This window comes from Geospiza fortis, unplaced genomic scaffold (genome assembly GCF_000277835.1).
Source record: "Geospiza fortis unplaced genomic scaffold, GeoFor_1.0 scaffold138, whole genome shotgun sequence".
Lineage (NCBI taxonomy): Eukaryota > Metazoa > Chordata > Aves > Passeriformes > Thraupidae > Geospiza > Geospiza fortis.
In genome coordinates, this window is record NW_005054307.1 from 2,014,824 (window position 1) to 2,035,666 (window position 20,843).

At 34.9% G+C, this 20,843-nt stretch overlaps 1 protein-coding gene across 4 annotated transcripts in view; it reads left to right on the top strand.

The window, feature by feature from the left end:
• DGKB (diacylglycerol kinase beta) overlaps positions 1–20,843 on the top strand; it is a 329,294-nt gene that overhangs the window by 123,835 nt on the left and 184,616 nt on the right. For all 4 annotated transcript variants that reach the window (XM_031066802.1, XM_031066804.1, XM_031066805.1 and 1 more), the window contains 4 exons: positions 3,015–3,089; positions 10,620–10,705; positions 12,996–13,085; positions 15,594–15,754. In XM_031066802.1, the coding sequence (XP_030922662.1) occupies positions 3,015–3,089; positions 10,620–10,705; positions 12,996–13,085; positions 15,594–15,754 (412 nt within the window). The remainder of the gene's footprint in view (positions 1–3,014; positions 3,090–10,619; positions 10,706–12,995; positions 13,086–15,593; positions 15,755–20,843) is intronic.

The window sequence follows — 20,843 nt, forward strand, 5'->3', positions numbered from 1 at the left end:
GCTGACTCCACGTTCAGTGTCTGTGCAATACAGGTTGATGATATTTTTAACCTTTGCTATTTTCAAATAACTTGGGTTCATAGTAGTTCTTCCCTCCTCCCCTCCAACTAATCTGCCTTTCTGAGCTTTCATTTAGCATTGAGACAAAATGTAAAAGCAGTTTCAAATGTTCTTTTTCAAATATGGTATGTCTGGAAAAGAGGATAACTAGCGTTTTTTTTTTATTTTGGAGAGGAGTCCTTGGCTTCTTCCTTGTCTGACATCAGGGTTAAATGAAGCCCATATTAACCACATCTTTAATAGCCCCTAGAGGACTGAAGATGCATCCCCAGTCGTGGCAGAAGGCATTGCCATGGCCAGCTTTTTTTCCACAGTGTAGTCAACTTTATTGCCAGTTTTGAATTGCCAGCTAGTTTTGGCCGTTTATTTTCTCTCTTCTCCAGAAGACAGCTTAATCTAACTCAGCTCAGGGTGCACTCAGAAGTATTTTCTTCAGCAGCTGAGCTGTTTAAAGATGATGCCAGCTCCTTTGGCCACTCCTGAGATAATTTTCTCCCTCCTCAGTTATTATAGCAAGTATTTTGAAGTTCATATGAGATCATGGGCATGATTTAAATATAAAGAAAAATTACAATGAAGAAACTTCTCTGTGAATTTCTGTTTTAAATTGTACCTTTTAGTTTCCAGATCACAGAGTAACCCCAAAAGTAGTTACAGAAGCACAGCTGTTTGTTGACAAGTGGTAATTTCATAAACTGGTTTCATTCATGAAATTGCATTTCATCACAAAAATGTCTTTTTGGGCATTTCCCACCACACCACCTCATGGCCTTGTCAGCACAAATCTCCAGTCACAAGGAAGCCACATCCAGTTCCTTCCCCACATGTGGAAGCAAGGCATTCAGAGCCAAGTCCGTGTCACTGCTTGGTACTGTAGATGTAAAACTGGAAGGTTGAGTTTACTGTCCCTTTTCTTTGGCTTCCCTGTGTCACCCTGTTAGGTCTGTGTACAGCTCAGTGTGAGGGAAACATTTATAAACCATTTCTAATTTTTTTTTTTGAGAATGTGTGAATAGAAATGAGCCATCAATTTATGAATTTTACACAGACTAGAATACATAAATGTGTTTAATAACTTAAAGCTTGATGTGTCATTTGCAGTGAGTCATGGAGTGATTAGCAGGTATTGATGTTCAACTGGTAACCATGAATGGTATGCACTGAGTCAAGTACAATTCAGCATAATCTCTTCATTATTGCAGTTGGACTTCTGTGTTCTAAGCAGAAAAACCAGACCTCCTCTTTATTAAGAAGGCTTTTATAGCATTTCACTGTTACCTGAGAACAGCACTGTGAGTGTAGGTAATGGCTAGTATGTTTTGTAGCACCAAAATTTAGAAAAATAACTCTTAGACCTTTGGGACTTCATAAAAATACTGTTCATCAACTTCTTATGGTCAGCTACACAAATAAAATTAGCATCACCTTTGACCAGATCAAATTCTACACATCTCTGAGAAGCAAATCGTACATACTAACTAGAAAACTCCTTTTTACATTTGTGAAATGGGAATATGTATATTGTGTTGTAAATCCATTGTCAAATGTCTAATTTGATCATCATCACAGCCATCAACAATGATGTGTGCATACTTGTGAAATGAAACTTGTCATTTCATACAGACTTTTTCTGTCAGGAATAGCAGCAGGAAAATATTGTGTGAGTGTGCTTGAATAAAATGCTTGATGAAACTGACATCACTAAATAATTTTGAAGTTAAGAAAATACTCCAGTTGGGCAGTTTTACAGATAATTATGAATTTGTTTGTATTCCGTATTTTTTACAAACTTGCTTTCCAGCTACCCTGATAAATTATGCATTTCTATTAAGAAAAAAAAAAAGAAAAAAAATCCCTGAATGTGCACATAGATTGTGTCTAGACAGTTTTATTGTCCTGTACTTGAAAATGTAGACATTTTAACCTAGAATTCAGCTCTTATTATGTTTTTATTTCATTTAAGAGATTATAAAGAAAAGAAGCAATATTTCAATGAAAAAATAAATGCTTTCTTAAAAACATTAAAAAGTTAATTAGCTTAACTACAGAAACATTAAAATTAAAACCAAGAAACAGGGGTTTATAATTTAAACTATTACCATACATCCCAGGTGTATATTTATTTATTGTGAACTCCAACTCTTTTGTGTGCTTTCTTGGTTCTGTGTGAGAAAAGAATCACTAGTGCATTCCAGTCAATTTAGGAAATTACATTTCTAATATTTTTAATGAAGATCTCTGTCATACTTTTAGGGCAAGTAAACTCAAATTTCTAAATTTACACTTTAGAAGAAATAATTGCTCCGGGTAGGACAGCAAATGGGGTCCCATGTGGAACAGGGCAATGCTTGTCATGCTGTATCAATAAATGGCTTCCTATTATTCAGATAATTTAAAAATAAGTGTAATTTAGTAAAACAATACTTCAAATCTTTTTAATTTTCTTCTCATTCAAATGTAATCCTGTGGAAATGTAGTCGAACACAGGTTTTCTTTATCAGAGTGTTTTCCAGTCTATGTGGATATTTTTGGTGGGTGGCAGAGCCAATTAGCTTTTGCAATTAATTATATTTGTAGCTCTGTGTTTGCAATAGATTTCAGGAAGAAATCTCTCCTTTGCCATGGAGTTACTTTAATACAAATCAATATGCTTTTTTGATTCACATTTTCTTGTGTAATTATAGCTTTTTATCGTATTTTGTTTCTGTCTATACACAGCATTTGGAATGTAAATAGCTTGTAGTACTTCTGTCTCAACTTTATACCCCAGAATACACTCTATGTATGAATTATAATTGCTGTGTGCAAGTATTTGACTTCTTGTATAAATGAGATCCTGCAGTTCAAATAATTGTAGTATGCTCTAATTTATTTAATTCTTTCATAGGAAAGATTTTTTAAAAATTCCAAACATGTAAGTAAAGATTTTCTCCTTGTCTCTTTTATCTCTTCAGAATTTATAGAAAATTTCAGTACCTTTTAAATCCTCGTCAAGTTTATAGTCTTTCTGGAAATGGACCAATGCCAGGGTAAGTCTACAGTTAATATTATTACCAGGAACTCATTTAATAAAATACTGTCTAATCAAATGAACAGACTGAAGTACATATAGCATGTTCGGAATGTATCAACACTGCAGTTCTCTGAATGGCTGCAGAAATGTATAGGTATTATTTGTTTACCTCTACAAGTAAAGCTATGTCTCAGATGTTTTGCTGAAAACCATGTATTATTCTATAAGAACTGTGGGATAAACTTAATTCTGATTCCATCTTTAACTGCCATTTCAGCAACTTGAGTTCTGGGGGTTACTTGTGTTGCAAATGTCAGCAGCCTCAAAGACTGACCAGCAAGACATCAATTTCTTTTACTTACATAAACACACATGTGCACATGCATGGGTGTCTGTAATGTATTGGTGACTGCATGCTTCTTGTCAGTTACATGATCTTGGAAATACAGTGGCTGGAAAACAACTGGCCAGGCTGGATTGTGCTGGCAGTGACTTGTGATGTGGACCAACGCACTCTCTGAACCAGCTGGCATTGCAGTCCCTTGCTTAGTGTGCTTCCTCCTTGATTCTTCTTAATTTGCATTCCTATGAGGACGGGAGACTTACAGTGTATCAAACACCAACCTTTGCCACCTGATATTGTCTCCTTTTTAAGTAGTGGGTGCTTTGGTAGAAGAAAATTAGACAGAGCAGCGCTAAATATCTGCTCTATGTGTTATTTTGTATGTAATGGGTGCTATTTACTTTTGTCACTGATACATGAAATTTTGCATCAGTGAAAAGAGTTGCAGAAGGATGCATATGTTCACTGATATTAAGTTTACACTGTTGTTTGAATACTTTTCTTTTAAATCTTTGCATTTTTTATTTGTTTAGACCTTTATATGTGCATAACATTGATGAAAGTGAAAAGCAACATTGATGAAAGTGAAAAGCATACTGGGCTCAATGCTTTCAGAAATTAAGATATCGTGCACTGCAGTATAGCTAATGTTAACCTGCTGAATGGTGCAAAACCAGCCCAAAAAATGGAGATAATGACATGCATGATTTCTTTCATGCATGTGTCTTGTATCTGAATGCTAGTGCTGTTTTTAGTACTTGAATGAAATTTGTTTTTATACTATTCTTAGCATGTTTGAAAAATGTAAGTACTCTTAGTTCAAAGAATAAGTAGACTAGAAGAATTAACTGAGACAAAAGTAGTAACTAATATTGTTTTACATACTGTATAATAGAAAGACCATGCTAGAAATTGGGAGGATGATTTAAAAAAAAAAACCAAAAACTGAAATATTTTTGTTCATAGTCATCTTATTTCTTCGAAATAAAAAAAAAAAACCTGGCTGCATTTCTGTGCATAAGTGACTTAGTTTTCGTGGATCTTGCTGTGAAGGAAAATGCATTTTTAGGCAGAGGCACAAGAGGGCAGTGTTAAGTTCAAGCTGAAACCAAGCACTGTAGCAATTTAAACATTTGTCTTTTGAACCAGGATAGTGTTTTTCAGAAAATGTTTTCAATTTCACTTTCTATTAGAAATCAAAGTAGTTTTAGCTCAGAATCACTTTGAAGACAATTCTAATTAATTTTCAAACAGACGCTGCTTGTTTTGGTATAGCTTAAATTCATTTCACTGAAATGAATAATCCTAAATTTCCAGTTTGTCTCCTGCCATCACTTCTTGCCCCTGGCAATACTTTGTAGGCTGCATATAATTTGGCCCTTAAGTGAGAAGTTGAATAAACTCTGGTGTTTCACTTAGCAGTACTTGTTTTCTGTGAGGGCTGAGTTGCCTAATAAAACCTGCCCATTCATCCATCTGTCCACTCATTCATGCACCTCTGTAATGCCAGTTATACTGGATTGTCAATCCAAATTTTATGTTTATTTAATTTTCTCATATTACATGTGAAATTTAGGTCAAAATGGAACAGATTTGGGTACTGTACAGTGCAGAGAAAAGCAGAAATGTATTTCTTCATCCCAGTAAGTTATTTAGTAGAAAGGATAAACATAATGTACATTTATTTTAAAGCATTTATGATTACTGTGGTACATTTTTGTTGAGCCTATTTTGAGATGTGTTTTTTTCTTTTGATTACAATTTTCAGCTATGTTTACTTAACCTAGAGAATATCTGTAGTATTAGCTAAGAATTTGCTTTTTTTTTTGTTAGAGCTACCCTGTCTGCTTTAATCCATAAGTTAATGTTTATAATTTTTGATGGTATTTTTCTCGTGGGTTGCCATCATCAAGCAAGAAGATAACATTCACAAGTTTTGTAACTTGTGTTCCAAACATCTGTGGCTGACATGAATTGTTATTTCCAGTTAAATTTTAGAGGGAATACATAGATTTTAAAAAAAGTCTATGTATTTCCTTTTCAATGGGCAGAGAGGGGGAAAAAAGAACTAGGAGACTAAGAAAATTGCAAATTGTAGGGGTGCTGAAACTGGTTTGGGTTTTTTTTAATGGTCAGCAGCTCAATTGCTATGTCTATTGTTCTACCTCTTTAGTGGGATAACCATGTTCTTGCAGAGAGATGTTTTGGAAAAAAGGACTTCAAAATAACAACACAAACACCCCTAAACCAAGACACAACTCCCTAAAACCACAAAAAAGCCCCACCTTTCTTAATACCATTTATTCTATATTTTTCTATAACTATGCTGGCATACAGCAGGACAACAGAAAAATATTTTGAGCAAATGACAACAAATTTTAGTATCACAACCTCAATGTACAATTACTGAAGTACATGTGTTGCCTACTTTCATAATAGATGGGGTGGTACATGGGGAAGTGCAGGAACAGCAGCAATGACATTTCTTGCAGCTTCTTTTCCTGTCTGAGCTACAGTTTTTGGAGCAGTTTATGTCAAAACACATGATGTACATAGTCTGTATAAAAAGATGTACATGATGCAAATAAAACTCATGGCAGCGACTCGTGCACTGATTCCTTTCCAGCAATGAAGACCTGCTGCGAGGCCTGAAAATCAAGAAGCTCTAAGCCAAAGGGCAACAGCACACTTTAAACATGGGTGTAATAATTAATGGTTTAGACATTCTTTAATTGGCAGTAGAGGGATATGGGTGAGCTGGAAAAACCTTGTAAGCTCTGCAGCTGAACACAGGCATGAAAGGTACTCCACAGTTACAGACTGCCACAGTTAACACAGTGACGAGAAAATTGCTGGGCTGATGCATTGTGTAATTTGTGCCTGGCACCTGTGTTTTTTGCCATGAAAGGAGTTTCCCTGTTTGGTTGTTACATCTCTATAGGAGTCTTCTATTTCTGACAACAGCTGTTATTGTGGATTTAATGATCTTGAAGAATCTGAAATTCAGTTATTGTTCACCTCTCAGAGAGGTAAATAATAGCAGGATGAATAGCAGTTGAGCCACAGAGCTGCAGGACTCTGTGGAGAGGTCAGCGTTTCACAAAGTCTTTGTCCCTCTGAAAAGGCCTCTGTTCCCTAAAGTTCTATTATTTAAAATGTCTAATTTATAGTATTTTTATACTCTATTATAGAAATTATATCCACAAAAGTTGTATTTCTTTGTAACTTCCATAAGCATTTAATTTGGAGAGCATCTATTTTTTGAAATCTAGCTGCAAGTTTGCTTCAACAGGCCTTTCTAAGTCTTAAATTCTGCCCACTTAAAAGATGCTCAAGACACCAAAGCAGAATCCCTGCAACTTACACTGTAATTCAATTGGGAATCTACAGCATCTGGGCTTTTTTACCTTCACAAAGCAGTAGGTCTGTTTTGAAAATTACACTGTTTTCCTTAAATATTTGAATTGATTGCTTGAGCATTTCTTTGCTGTTGGACTTTGGAATATCCAGAGTATTCTAGGAAGGTGTATACACCAAGAATATTTTTAGAAGATAATAACCGCATAGTTATTTTATTTCAAACAAAATATTGGATCTCGTCCCTATTTTCTTGGAAGAATTACATTTTTGCCAAAGAATGGCAAAGCCAGCAATGGTGGGTTGGTTGTAATCTAATGATAAAAATTATTTTTGTACACCACAAACCAGTAGTACTTAGAATTCACATATGATACTTAAATCCTGAATTTAGAGATATATTTTAAGCAGCTGTTTAACAATATCTTTTGCTTCTATGACATCTGTAGTGTTGGCACCTGAGACCTATGCTGAGATCCACTAGTGGATTCTTTTTTTGGGCTGTAGGCAGTCTTAAATTTTGCTTCCACTGTGAGTGAAGAATGCTGAATGGTTTCATGCATTCCTGTTATGCCACCTTGTGTGGCTGAGTACCTGAAGTTCTGCATAGTGCACAGCTTTTGGGTATAAGAGCAGTAGTCATGTACAGGGAACTAAATGGAAAATATTGCAATTTATCTTTTCATTTCTGTGAGTAAAACTGCAGTTTTACTCTAATGAACTAAATTAATTAGATTGAAATAAATACTTTAGATTTTTCGCTGAACAGTTCTATAAGAATATGTATGTGTTTGCCACCTGTGCATAAATCAGTTAATTGCATGATTCAAAATCAAATAGTGACGTCCTCTAGCATTGCTATTTTATTCATTAATAGATCCCCTGCATTCCTATGGACTTGATGGGGTGATTATGAAAAACTGAAATGGAGTAATATAGGTAGCTGAAACAGTTGCCCTCTTTCAGGTGGAAATTACTGATTTATCAGCAGAAACTTAGTAACTGCCTTTGAATCCTTTTTTCTGGCAAAGTAAAATAAAATTTGACTGATGATGATCACTCTGTGTTTCAAATTTTTCCAAGAAAATAGGATAAAATTTTCTATTCTGGTTTTTTAACTTGAGCTGACATTGCACAAAATCTTTACAATGGCTTCAATTTTTTTTAGTTTCACTTTAAACCACTTTTACTAAGTTCTTCTCCAGCAGTTTTTTTTAATTCTTTTCAAACCATGTGAAAAATGGTAGATAAAAATTAACAGGTGATATTAAAACACTAATTGAGTACAATTTTCTTGGTAAGCCATACTGATTTTCTCCCTAAGATCTCTAAAGAAATCTGTCAAATTATTTCTGTACAATTGTAACACTTATTGAGTCTGAATGAAACCTTATAAAACAGAAAACTGTGTTCCCTTCCCAACTCCTAATGTAGGCTGCACATTCTAATTCAATGAATAAGATTTATTTACATATATAATTATATAACTATATTTAATTTTATAAATTAATTTGATTTTATAAATATTTTTCTCTGCTATAGTATATTTATATACACTGCATTTATACATGCAAATATACACTGTAACATGCATTATTTTTATGTATTTTGTGCAATAGATTTTTATATAATTTGTGTATATTTTTTATATTTAATATTATAAAAAGAAAAGGTTATGTGAATTTAGTGCTACACTTTGCCTGGAAAATTCACTGTCTGTGAATATAAAAAGCCCCAAGGGAAATACAAATGCAGCTTATTGAAAATGTTTTTGACAATATGGTTTCACCAGATTTTTCAGTCCCCCACTTTTAAAAAAGTTACACTTTTTTGATGAAGATTAGCTATACAGTCAAAACAAAAGGATCTTTGATATCCATATGGTGAAGAAGCTTGTTTATAAAAAGAGACAGGGGTTTAAGTCTATATTCTCCCAGTCTGGAGCAATGCTAAAATCAGCCCTGTGCTTTTGGTGCTGTTTTGGTTGGTTGGTTCTTTCCAGACTTTCTTTTCTGTGAGGTAGAAATGCTTAAATACTTAGCAGTGAGTACCCTGCAATCACCTCTGGGCTATAATTTGCTTTAAATTAAACTGGAATACTCTCAGTGTAGGAAGCAGTGTAATTACACCTGGTGACTCTCTGCCAACCCAGCACATTGGCTTGCAGTGGGAATACTGGTGGCAGGAGGTGTTTGTGCTAGGCCATGAGCAAGGATGGACATGCATGCCTGTGGGCCAGGGCACATCTCAGTGCCTGCCCTTGCAGTGCAGGGAGGGGACTCCCAGCAGAGGATCTTTCAGCACATACTCTTATTAGATGTGTTCCCCACGTGTACCCGGTCAGATTTGGCACGCGACGTTTTGGGTCACAGGAGATGCTACAGCACTTCTGCAGATGTGTGAAGTAGAACATAAAAGGGGTGAGAAGGGCAAGGCAGCCTTTAATACAGGGCAAGTAGGCATCCTCCAGGCATTATATTTGCACTTGAAATTGCTTAAGAGCTCTTCTGAGCAAAGAAAATTACAGGGGGTGGGACATGTGATGAGCTTAATTCTATGCAACTTGGCTAAAATTTAAATTCTGGTCAAAAACTAATAAAACAAGAAGTTGTCCTTTCTATTATTCTACATATTACATAACTTTTTTGTTCATTGTGTTTTTCATTTCCTTCTCCCATTCTTGCTTTTTTGCTCTGTAATTTTTCATGTGCTCTTGATTTTATCAAGAGGTCCAAAAGAATTATAAAACTTTCTAAGGACAGAAACTAATTCTCCCTGCAACATTACAATTTTGTATGGGAAACAGTTGGAATTAAACACCTGCAAGCTATTGTCTATATTTATTTGTATTCAGGAATTTGTTTAAAATATATTAGTTGTACATTTATTAGGAGGTTGCAAACTGGATATCAGTTCAGGTGACTAGAATATAGAATATCCATTAAGGTATCTGTAGCACTAATGAATACAATATATGTGAATGAACATACACATGCATACATAGTAATATGACAAAATTACTGGAACTTTTTTGTCTAGTGACAGTTTATGTCAGCATGATTTCAGCATGTGTCAAAGTCCTGAAGTGATGCTTTCTATATAAAACACTGAACCTTAGTGTTGTTTTAAATATCTTCACTTTCCAACATTATGCAACGCTGTTATAGAAGGAAATGGGTGAGGAGGTGGTGGTACTCACTTGATGGATATGGAAGCAGAAATAGCCAGGCAAATATTGCCAAAGATATTTTACTTTTAAAATACAGTTTTTAGTATGATGGAATGAGGATCTTCAATCTGATGCTTTCTCATTTTGTATTAAACCATGAGGCGAAGTTGTTTTTACCAACCACTGAATGTTCAGCTTAATATGTACCAATGTTCTACTAGAAGTATGAAGTTTTCATATGGGTTTATAAAAAGAACTTCACAAACAAATGTTATGGCTAATACATTTAGACAACTTAGACTTTTCTGTTTTGAGAGACTATCTAGTACATTTACAACTAAGTGAACAGAGAATGCTTTTTGACAATAGTTTCAAACAAGATTTGAAGTCAGACAAAGATTGGCCCAACCATCAGGTCCAAACTTTTTCTAGTGTTAGTGTACCATATTAACCCTTGAATCATTAATTTTGTTTGAAATTTTTCAGATAATACTGAGAATAATTATTAATAATGTTGGATTTTATCTGTCTAAAAATGGATACATAAGCAGAAGTGACTTTTATTTTAAGTGATCATTTGCTATTTTCTATTAAACAAAATGTCTTAAGCCATAACATGTTTACATAATGCACAATTATATTGATCATAATTAGGTATCTTCATTTACTCTTTTTAGGTTAAATTTTTTCCGAGATGTTGCTGAGTTCAGAGTACTAGCATGTGGTGGAGATGGAACAGTGGGCTGGATTTTGGATTGCATAGGTAATCTATAGCCTTCACACAGTTTTGCTTGCCTCATGGATTTCATTTTAATGGTCTTCCTTATGTTCCAATGCATGGATACAGCTATTTCAAACAACAGCTTGTTCATTTAAATTTTCTATATGTGTTAGTTTGGGACATGATTATTTTTAAGGGTACTCAAATAATGAAAGTTATTTAAAATCTCTAGACAAGTTCAGCGTTTCTGGATTTCCTGAAAGCAAGAAATCTGAATTAATCTATTTCAATTTTAGTTTAAAGACTATTCCCCAACTGAATCAAACCTAATTTGCTAATTTTAAGAAAATTTAATTTAGGTCACTGGCTTTTTTTGGTTACCAAATTTTTGTTTTTACTATGTTATCCCAAAATGAGGATAATGTATTAAGAGGTAATTCAGTTTTGGAGTTCTTTCAGTCAGTTGTCTGCAAAGTCCTCTTTAAAAATCGTAAGGACGGCCCACAAGTCTAGTTATTACAGACTTAATATACTTAATCTTCTCAAAGATTATTAAGGAGAATGTCTTCCACATCACATGATCATTTATTTGGTGTTAGGCTGCGGAGAAAAATAGTGAGCATATGTTACAGTGGAAATTAGGAAGTGGATCAAGAGAGGTCAAAAGACTCAACTTAAGTTTTAACTAAAGTGTTTAAAAGTGTGTACTTTGTGGGGCACCAGAAAAGTTCACTGAAAAGTAAACTTCATGTCATGAAGGAATGATAGCAACGGAATTAATTCTAATCTTGGTTGGGAAAAAGTCCTTTGCAAATGCAAGCTACTGCAAGTAGCTCTCAAATAGCTTTCAGAGTCATAAATTAATGTACAGGAACATCAAGTGCATTGCCTAAACTTGGAAGACACAAAGTTTTGCAGCTGTTTATTGTGTCATCACCTTTTTCATGAGGTCTAAAATGTCATGCAGTTATTTTCTCTTTCAGTAACATACTATGTTCTGCACCATTTTTTGTGGTATGGAACTAAGAAATTACTTTGGGAATCCAGGAACCATCTTTTTTCATAGGTGCAGAAAATATATATTCAATGCTGCCTTTTAGCGGGCAAAAGCACTTTAGCATGTAAAGTGTAAGGGTACACCTGTTTCTAAACACTTTCTAATTTGGTCTTCCCTGATATCCTGATATACAAAGATCTTTAGCTGAGAGCACAGCAAGAAAAAAGAAAGTTAAAAAAAAAGAAAAGAAAGAAAAAATAAATAAAATGAAAAAATAATTCTCATCAATTTGAATCTTTAAAAATTTTTCTTTAATCACTCTATTAAATATACATTCTCTGAAAGATTTCCATTAAACTGGTTATGTGAATGTTAAATCTTTCTAAAATATTGATAAATATTGATTTCCCTGCTACATCCATTGTATAGATAAACACCTGCTGATTATTGCTGATAATTGTGCAAAATTCTATAAACAAAATAACTGATTAATTAAATATAACTTTTTAACTAGACATGCTATTCATTCACATTAAATGGGAAATTTGACAAATTATATATTTGAAATATATGTTCCAGCTTTCAGAGAGGCTGTGTCTCTTGACAAGGGTTTTCTCATCAGATTTTGAAAAGATCCTTGGGCTTACAATGCTGCAAAAATACCAGTAAAGACTGAAAAGATGCTATGAATTCATTCATTTCAAAGCATTGTTTAATAAATAGAAAATTGCTACTTAAAGACTTGATCAGACAGGTCAGGGATCTCTTTGGAGGTTTAATTCCTGGTGGGCAAACCTATCTAAGGTCTTGTGTTAGTTCCAATGACTTCTTGGTGGTGGTGCTCAGGTGTAGACACAAATCCAGGTGAATACACAGTTTCACACAAGTTTGGTCACCCAGGTGACAAAGTAGAAGGTTCACCTCATTATTCATGCCCTTAACTATCACTCTTCTGTATTCACAGCTGGGAATGGCAGAGCTGAGAACTAGAGCAAGAACACCATATTCACTCTTGGAAAGATCCTGAGCATCATTTTTCATGAATGTTTGTCATATCTATGCTTTATAAAGTCTTAATGATAACAAAGGAGTCAATTAGGATTACAAAATCCTTATGGTAATAAATGAGTAAATTAGGATTAAGGGTTGAATATCCAGTGGAGAAGGGACTACAAAATGGACTGACTTGGTGAAATGCCCATTGCAGAGCAGGCAGCATGATTTCATATACAAAGCGAGTCTTTCACTGAAACAAAACCTAACACAGTTATATAATACCATGCAATTAGATCATTTTTGTTCCTTAGTTGTGTTTTTTTCCTTCTTTATTCACAGAGAAAGCGAACTTGATTAAGCATCCTCCTGTTGCTATCCTGCCTCTTGGGACTGGCAATGATTTAGCAAGGTGTCTGAGATGGGGAGGAGGTAATCAAAATGCAATCTGTAATTGAATTAAAATGAAAAAAAAACTTATATCAACATTTACATTTGGATTTGTTTTTCATAAAGAGCCATTGTCACTTTCTCTATTTTTGGAATTATCTGTTTGTAATTGTTGTATACATATGTAAGATATTAAAGGTTGCAGTCACACTTCATACCTTGTTTGTAGTTTCTGCTGACACCAAAAATGTCCAAGGTGTAATAAGAATAGTGTATAGCTGTTTGGTTGGCTTTTTACCATCTGTATTCCAGTTATTGCTTTGATCAATACCTTGTATAGGGAGCAGTCTTAAATGGGTTTTAATTGGGACTGTTCTGAAAGGGTTACTGAAAATATCTAATAATGGGTTAGGAGTAGTTTATTCTTTTTTAATCTTTAAAAATATAAAATGAAAAGCATGTCTTAGCCTTGGACTAGTTCCTTTGACCCACTCCCTTTCTGTTTTCCTACAGAGGATTCCAGACAATGTGCTGTGGTACTATTTATCAGAAAATGAGAAAGCAAAGAATGCTGAAAGAAGAATATTTAGAAAATCTAAACTTTAATACCCTTTGCATCCTTTCCTGGATGTATGGAGACTTACTCTCAGCTCCTCCAAAAAACTCCATTCAGAATCCATATTTCAGGATAACTTGAAAGAGACACAAGGAAGAAAATCTTTGAAAAGATTCAGTCTGTGGTGAAAACACCTCACTTTATGGGCTCATAGCCAGGTCTATTTCAGGTCTTGGTTGTTTCAGTTGAGATGTTTTGCATTTGGAACTTGGTTGTTTTATTTGGAGCTTCTCAGCCTTTGCAGATATCTTCTTCTGTCTCATCAGTTTCCTTTCCAAATGTCTGCCTTGTTGCCGGATAGTCTTTAGCAAATTCTCAGTAGTTTTCATGCTATAGCACTTTGTTAACCATAATGTTCTGTCAAATCATTTGAAAACCTCCTTTATTTTCTCTGTCACAACTGTTGATTGTTTACGTTCTCATAGTCTTAGGGGAAGAAAGGAAAACAAATGAGACAAAACCTATTCAAATCAGCGTTGCTTAACTTCCTGAATTGTTCATAGATCCATAGAATAACTGAAAGAGGTCATAGGAAGTCACTAGTGCAGTCTGCTGTTCTAAGTAGGGTCAACCGTGAGAACATATAATCACATTAGCTGGGACCTGTCCCTACCTTCACTTTTTTTTTTGTTCTGTAACTTAAGTGATTATATTTGGACTAAAGTAGAAAAAACAATAGGGAAATATTCTGTGTTTCATCATTCTTTGCCAAGTTGCTTTGTGGTGAACAATACCATAGTACAGATTTTCTGGAATTTCCATAGATGGGAGAGGAGACAGGGATTCCAGAAACTAAATTGCTGGTGAGTGATCTCAAGGATGCAGAGAAAGGGAACTGTGCATGCTGCTGTCATGTGGTGGTTAGCAGTAACTAGCAAAAGTGTGCTAGGCAACCACAAACAAATACATCAGCAATGGGTTTTGGGCAAGGAGGCTTTGAGTGGCTTGCCCTGCTAAAGCTGTTAATAACACCAGCAGTACATACTGCTTAATAGGAAATCTTGGTTTTTCTGCTTTGAAGAAGGACTGAATCCCCAGATCTTAGCTATCTATTACTAAGTTGTTTGTTTTGAATAATATTCAGACTTGATAGTGTCACGTAGTAAAACCCCCACAGTTTTCTTCATGCACACATGTGTGTGTTGTATATACTCATGAGGGCATAAACAAGTTTTCTACTCAGTTTAGTGAATTACCTCTGAGTGCTTACTTGCAACTAAGAGTAAGGTCTCTCTACAAAGCAAGATGAGGCTCATGAAGAAGTTGTTGAGATAATCAAAAATGTTACTTTTGCTTATAAAGCTATCAGATATGGATTTGAAATTCTGGATTTGTTATGCTAAACCGGATTGAAACAATCAATGAAAATTAGTAGATAGCTTTTAACCTTTCAGTATCTTGTCAGGCAAAACAGCAATATGTCTCTTTTCCAAAAATTTTGAAATCAAAGGAATTTGAATATTAAGATTAATTTCTTATCAAGAACATTTTGCAAAGTACAGCCTTTGCTTTATGGATCATTTGGAAAGTTCAAGAGATTTGCAAAGTTTGAAGATCTAATTGTTTTCTTCATCACAAATTTGATGTCCGCTGAAATCTGTAGAATTACTCTAAATTTACATGCTTAATTAGCTTTGTATTTGTGCTTCTTTTAATGACAAGTGCTGGGAAATTGTCAATACTTCAAGCACAATCCTGCTTTTAAGGTCTTGTATGCATTGCTTTCATTTTTCCAGTCACAGAATCATAGAATATTGTGGGTTGGAAGGGATCTTTAAAGGTTCGTTAACTAGTCCAGCCCTCCCTGCAATGAGCAGGAGCATCTTCAATTAGATCAGGTTGCTCAGAGTCCTGTTCAATCATCTAGAAAGAGAAAAAAAAAGTAATGAAACTTTATTATGCTTGATTAAATAACTGGTTTTATGTTTTGCTAGGGTATGAAGGTGAGAATTTGATGAAGATCTTAAAAGACATTGAGAACAGCTCAGAGATTTTACTGGACAGGTGGAAATTCGAAGTAATACCCAATGATAAAGATGAGAAGGGAGACCCAGTGCCTTACAACATCATCAATAACTACTTTTCTATTGGCGTGGTAAGACTTATGTTTATCCTTAAGTGATTTTCTTTCTCTGTTTTGAATAAATATTTGCATCAAATGCCTTCAAATGAAGAACTGTTGGCTAGAGATCATTTATAATGTTGTTTTGCTAGGGAACTGAATACATAGATGACTGACAGCAATTTGCATAAATTTACTTCCTCACATTCAAACCTGAATTATTTTTCAGGACCTTCTACCTTCCCATTTATAAAGAAGATATTTGTGTTGTTCATAATGGTTTATGAGCAGCTATAATACTAAATTTATATTGTCAGTTTGAAGGTCCTATAAAAATATAAAGGAAAAACAAATCACTTAATAAGAACTCTTAAGTAATATTTTCCATTAGCATTTACATAGTCAAAGCTGTTTAAAGGAACTGTTGCGTTCTTTATTTCTTCAGGGTAGTTTTAAATAATAAAACAATAATACAAGAAAGAAAGCCTCTTGTTGGTATCTTCTTGATTCTGCCTTGTAGGGAAGTGAAGTTCACTTCAAATTCACAGTTTGAATGAATTAGAAGGAAAAGGATTTTAAGCAGCTCTTCAAGTCTGAGGAACTGCATCTCTGGTTGTGTTTCTCTGTGGTTTTCTATGTAGTATCTACGCTTCTTCGTATTAGCAGAATTTCTTTATTCATATTTGATTTGTGATTCGTTGTTAATTTCAGATACTATTCTGAAGAGTCATTACTTCATACCCTATTTGGGTTTTTCCTGGGTGATTCTTTCTGCCTACATGCTGAAACCTACACTTGATTGAATTACACTCTCTTTTAATTTTTACTGTTTTTCCAAGGCACTGTGAAAACTAATGGTGACCTACAACATATTGCACATTGCCTCATAGATTCTTGCCAAATAATAAGCACAGTCTCTAATCCAACATGAATGGAACTTGCTGTATGAACTTTGTAATGGTATGGCAGAAATTGTGCTTAATAACAAACAATCTAAATGTATGTATAGAAAGGACAGGAGAGTAAAACTGAATTAAACTGTGCTTGACACGGAACTCTTGATGTTTTAGAGCCATAATTCAGGTTGGAAGGGATTGCAGGAAGTCATTAGTTCTAAACAGGGTCAGCTATGAAAGCAGATCATATTGCTCAGGGCATTATCCATTTAGAATTTAAAAGCCCTCAAGGATGGCACAGCCTCTTTGGGCAACCTGTTGTGGTGCTTGACTGTCCTTATGATGAAAATGGTTTGGGTTTTTTGGGTTTTTTTCCCCTACATCCTGTCTGGATCTCTCATTTCAACATAAATTATCTGTCTCCCATCCTCCTGTCATATGTACCACTGTGAAGAGTCTGTCTTTGTCCTCTTGATGCCTCCTCATAGGTAGTTGCAGTCTGCTATTAGACCTCTCTGGAGCTGCCCTCTTACCTGTTAATCACCTTATCTAGTCAGTCTTTTTTTTTAAATCTCTCCAGCAATCAAGACCATAATATCCCAAGCTAGATACAAGAATGCTGGGGTAGCTAGTGTTCGAAACTTTGCTGAAGTTGAGCATAACATCCCTTGCTTTCTCCTCATCTACAAATCTAGTTGTTTTGTCATAGGTACCAGTCCGAAAGCAATTTACCCCTTGGAAAGAAAATGGTACACTAACTTGATAGGAATGCTGGAGACAGTAGCATGTGTATGTGAAAGGTTTGATTAGTATATTCAAGCCAAACAAGCCCTTTTTTTCCTGTGGCAATCTCAAAGCTCTGATATGTACGTAAGTAGTGTACTATGTCTAAGTACAGAGAAAAAGGTAAGAAACAGAGATGTATGTGTAACCAGCTGTGAATAAATGTGGGTAATGTTCAACGTGATGGAAACACAAAGCACGGAAGGACCATAAAAAGCAGACACCAAGCCATGTGTCAGTTTCAAAGCAGTAGCTAGAAAACATCTAAGAGCAATGTAGAATAAGATAAAGATTTTTCAATTGCTCACATCCATCATTCTGTCAGGATGGCAAGATACCAGAAGAGAAGTTCCATCTGCTTCCTAATAATACTGGAGTCAGTGATATGAGCTAAATATCCAAGAAAAACGTGCATTAAAGTAGTCAAATCATATTTGCTTTAAAAAACAAAGGTACCATCACCCCAAGGAAAACCAAACCAAAAAAATCTTTTCAAGAATATAGTAGGGTAATCTGAAAATAAAAGCTTGCCTTGGAAAGTCACAGTTTTGGGGAGTTGGACAAACATAGCTGGTAGTATTAGAGGACAAATGAGAAGGCATGACAGAGATGGGAAACATCTGGCCAACTGTCCAACAGTGGAAAGTTCACTTACTGATGAGTACTTTAGAGTAAATAAAAGTTGTTTTCCCAATAATCTACCCAACCAGCTTTAATAGTCATACATTCATGCACTAGGTTGATATTATCCCAGTGATCATCAAAGACAGAGTTCAGTAATGTCAGTATTGTTTTGTTATCACAGTCTGTATTCTTGGGCTTGCAATGCATTTCTGCAGTTGCTGCAGTACTGAAATTTCAGTCTTGTTGCTTCATTTTGCCAATTTGCTGGTGCTATAGTCAGAGGGAGTGTGTGTGTGTGTAGACAGAGTATTTCATTGGACATATTATTTGTCACAGTTAACCTTTTCCTATGGATAAAACAGTTTAACTTTCGCTGCTTTCTTCAAGCACGCAGCTGTGTAACATTAATGGTGGCTCGACAGATATGTGTGGACAGGTGCTTCAGATAAGCCTATGTTTGTAAAACACCTGGTTTCTTTTACCCTAGCTATTTTTTTGTATCTGTATCTCAAGCCTGTAAAAAAAACCCAAAAAACCGAAAAGCCGACACTTCCCTAATCTAATGCTGTCTTAGAACAGGGAAGTATTTTCACAAAATCAGTAATAATTCTTCAGTTCAAAATTTTTTACCCCCTCCAAAATAGCCTCAAAACAACACCCAAGCAAACAAAATAATCCTCAAACTGAATCGCCATATACTCATGACTGTGCATTACTCAAAGATCAAGAGGAAAAAAGTGGATAATGATACCCTAAAAAGTAAACCCTATCTTTGCAAACGATTTTTCTGAAGTCTGCTCTCAGATTGTGCCTAGATTGAGCCAGTTTCTTCAGTGATGCAGTCATAGTAAAGCATAAATGCACATTGTTAATTATGAAATGGATGGGCCTATATTCTATTCACAATAAATATACTCAGTTGAAGTACACACAAAACAAGGTAAACATGGAAGATGGTGAAATAATCATGTGCTGATTGAGACCCAGGCAGCAGCCATGGAAGATGAGTGAGCAACAGACAATGAGGCAAACTCTCACATAAAACCGAAACAAGAAAGCAACTTGAGAACATTGTTACCTTGAGAAGGACTTCCATGTGTGCTGTTAGGAAACTCCATAATGGCATGGCCAGGAATTTTATATAGTGCTAAGATGTGAAGAAAAACTTCTTTTAAACTTAGGGGTAAGTAGCTTAGTTGTCAAGCAATATTGTGTTGTTGATACTAGTCACTGAAAAGAGAGTGACTGTCAAGGCTGTTTATCTTTTATTGGGAAGTTTGTGAAGAACGTCAAATATGGAGGGAAGCTATATTGCTTATTTTTAGTGCTTCTCAGATGATTGTCTCAAAGTGAGACAAAATAGGTGTTTTGATAATAGAAGAATTGTGTCATTAAATGTTCCATTTTGATTAAACATTAGAAACCTTGGCTTCTGCTAAATGCTTTGCTGAAAGAAGCACGTGGAAGGGGGAAGAAAACATCTTACATACTTAGGGGTAGGAATGTGTGAGAGAGCACAATATCTCTCCTTTCTGTGCTTTCTCTTCCAGGTGGGTATTCAAGAGACATGAAATCATGCAAAAACTATGATGAAGTTCTTTTAAAAAATATCTCATTGCTATTTGATATCTCACAATTAATAATTCTTATTCTTAAAGATAGTTGAGTTTTTCAGAGGCTCCTCCTTGATTAGAGCAAATAGCTGTAGGCCAAAGTAAAGGCATAAACGTAGTCACCTGAGAACCTGGACCCTGGATTTTTATATTTTTATGTAAACTACTTGAAAATATTAAATAAAAAACAATTACTGGATTCAGACAATGGCTTATCTCAAAAAAGGTAACAATGTTTAAAATAAACAACTCATCTATTTCCCATTGACTTTCCTGTTAGTTACTAATAGCTCTTTTTATTGTTTTCCATTTTGTGGGTAATAATGCTGAAAGAAATTATGAATAGATGTTAGGATGTGAGTCCTAAAGTAGGTTTTCCAAAAGCAAGCATAATTTTGAATTTACTGTTCTGCCACTGAATTAGCTTAGAGTTTAGACTTTATGGAGCCATAATTAGGTCAACATGAATCAGTACTGAAGATCTTTGACCGTAAACATTTTCTTTCTGTTTTCTTTCTTTTTTTTACCATTTGAATAAATCATAAATTTATCTGATGTTAATAGGAGACAAAATGTTATCAATGCTGTTTAACTATTACTTGAATTTTTATAATTGCATAGGGTGTTGCAGAGCATATACTGCTAAGCCCACTGCAGTTTTGTAGGTAGACTGTTGAAGCATCATAAACTGAACTTGCAAACATCTGCATTGTCTTTTAGTACAAGTTTGTATATAAAGAAATATTACTGAGCTAGACTTTAAGGAAAATTATAGATAAAGTGTGGCACAGTGCAGCCTTCCCTATGTTAAAACAGTGAATACTGTTCTAAAATGAAAGCAGTTCTCACTGGTGTTTGGGTAGTATTCAAGGTATAAGAATAAACCAAATGATATGGTACTTACTGGTATTTACAGAAGACAATTCAAAAGATTATATTAGGAATCATATATCCTTGTGTTCAACTTGAAGTGTTCTGTACGAATGACTGATTAGGTAACTCTCTGATATTCATCTCTACTTTCTTCCTCTTGGGCCAGATTCCATTAAAATTTTTGAACGTTTGTTTTTGACCAAGTTATAGGTATGTTACATATGTAAAGAACATACATATGGTCTCTGTTCACACTGAAGTGATTGCCTAGTGTTCTGGCTAGGAGGACTGCAAGGGTTGCTGCCCTTTGGGAAACCAGCAGTCCCTTAGAGG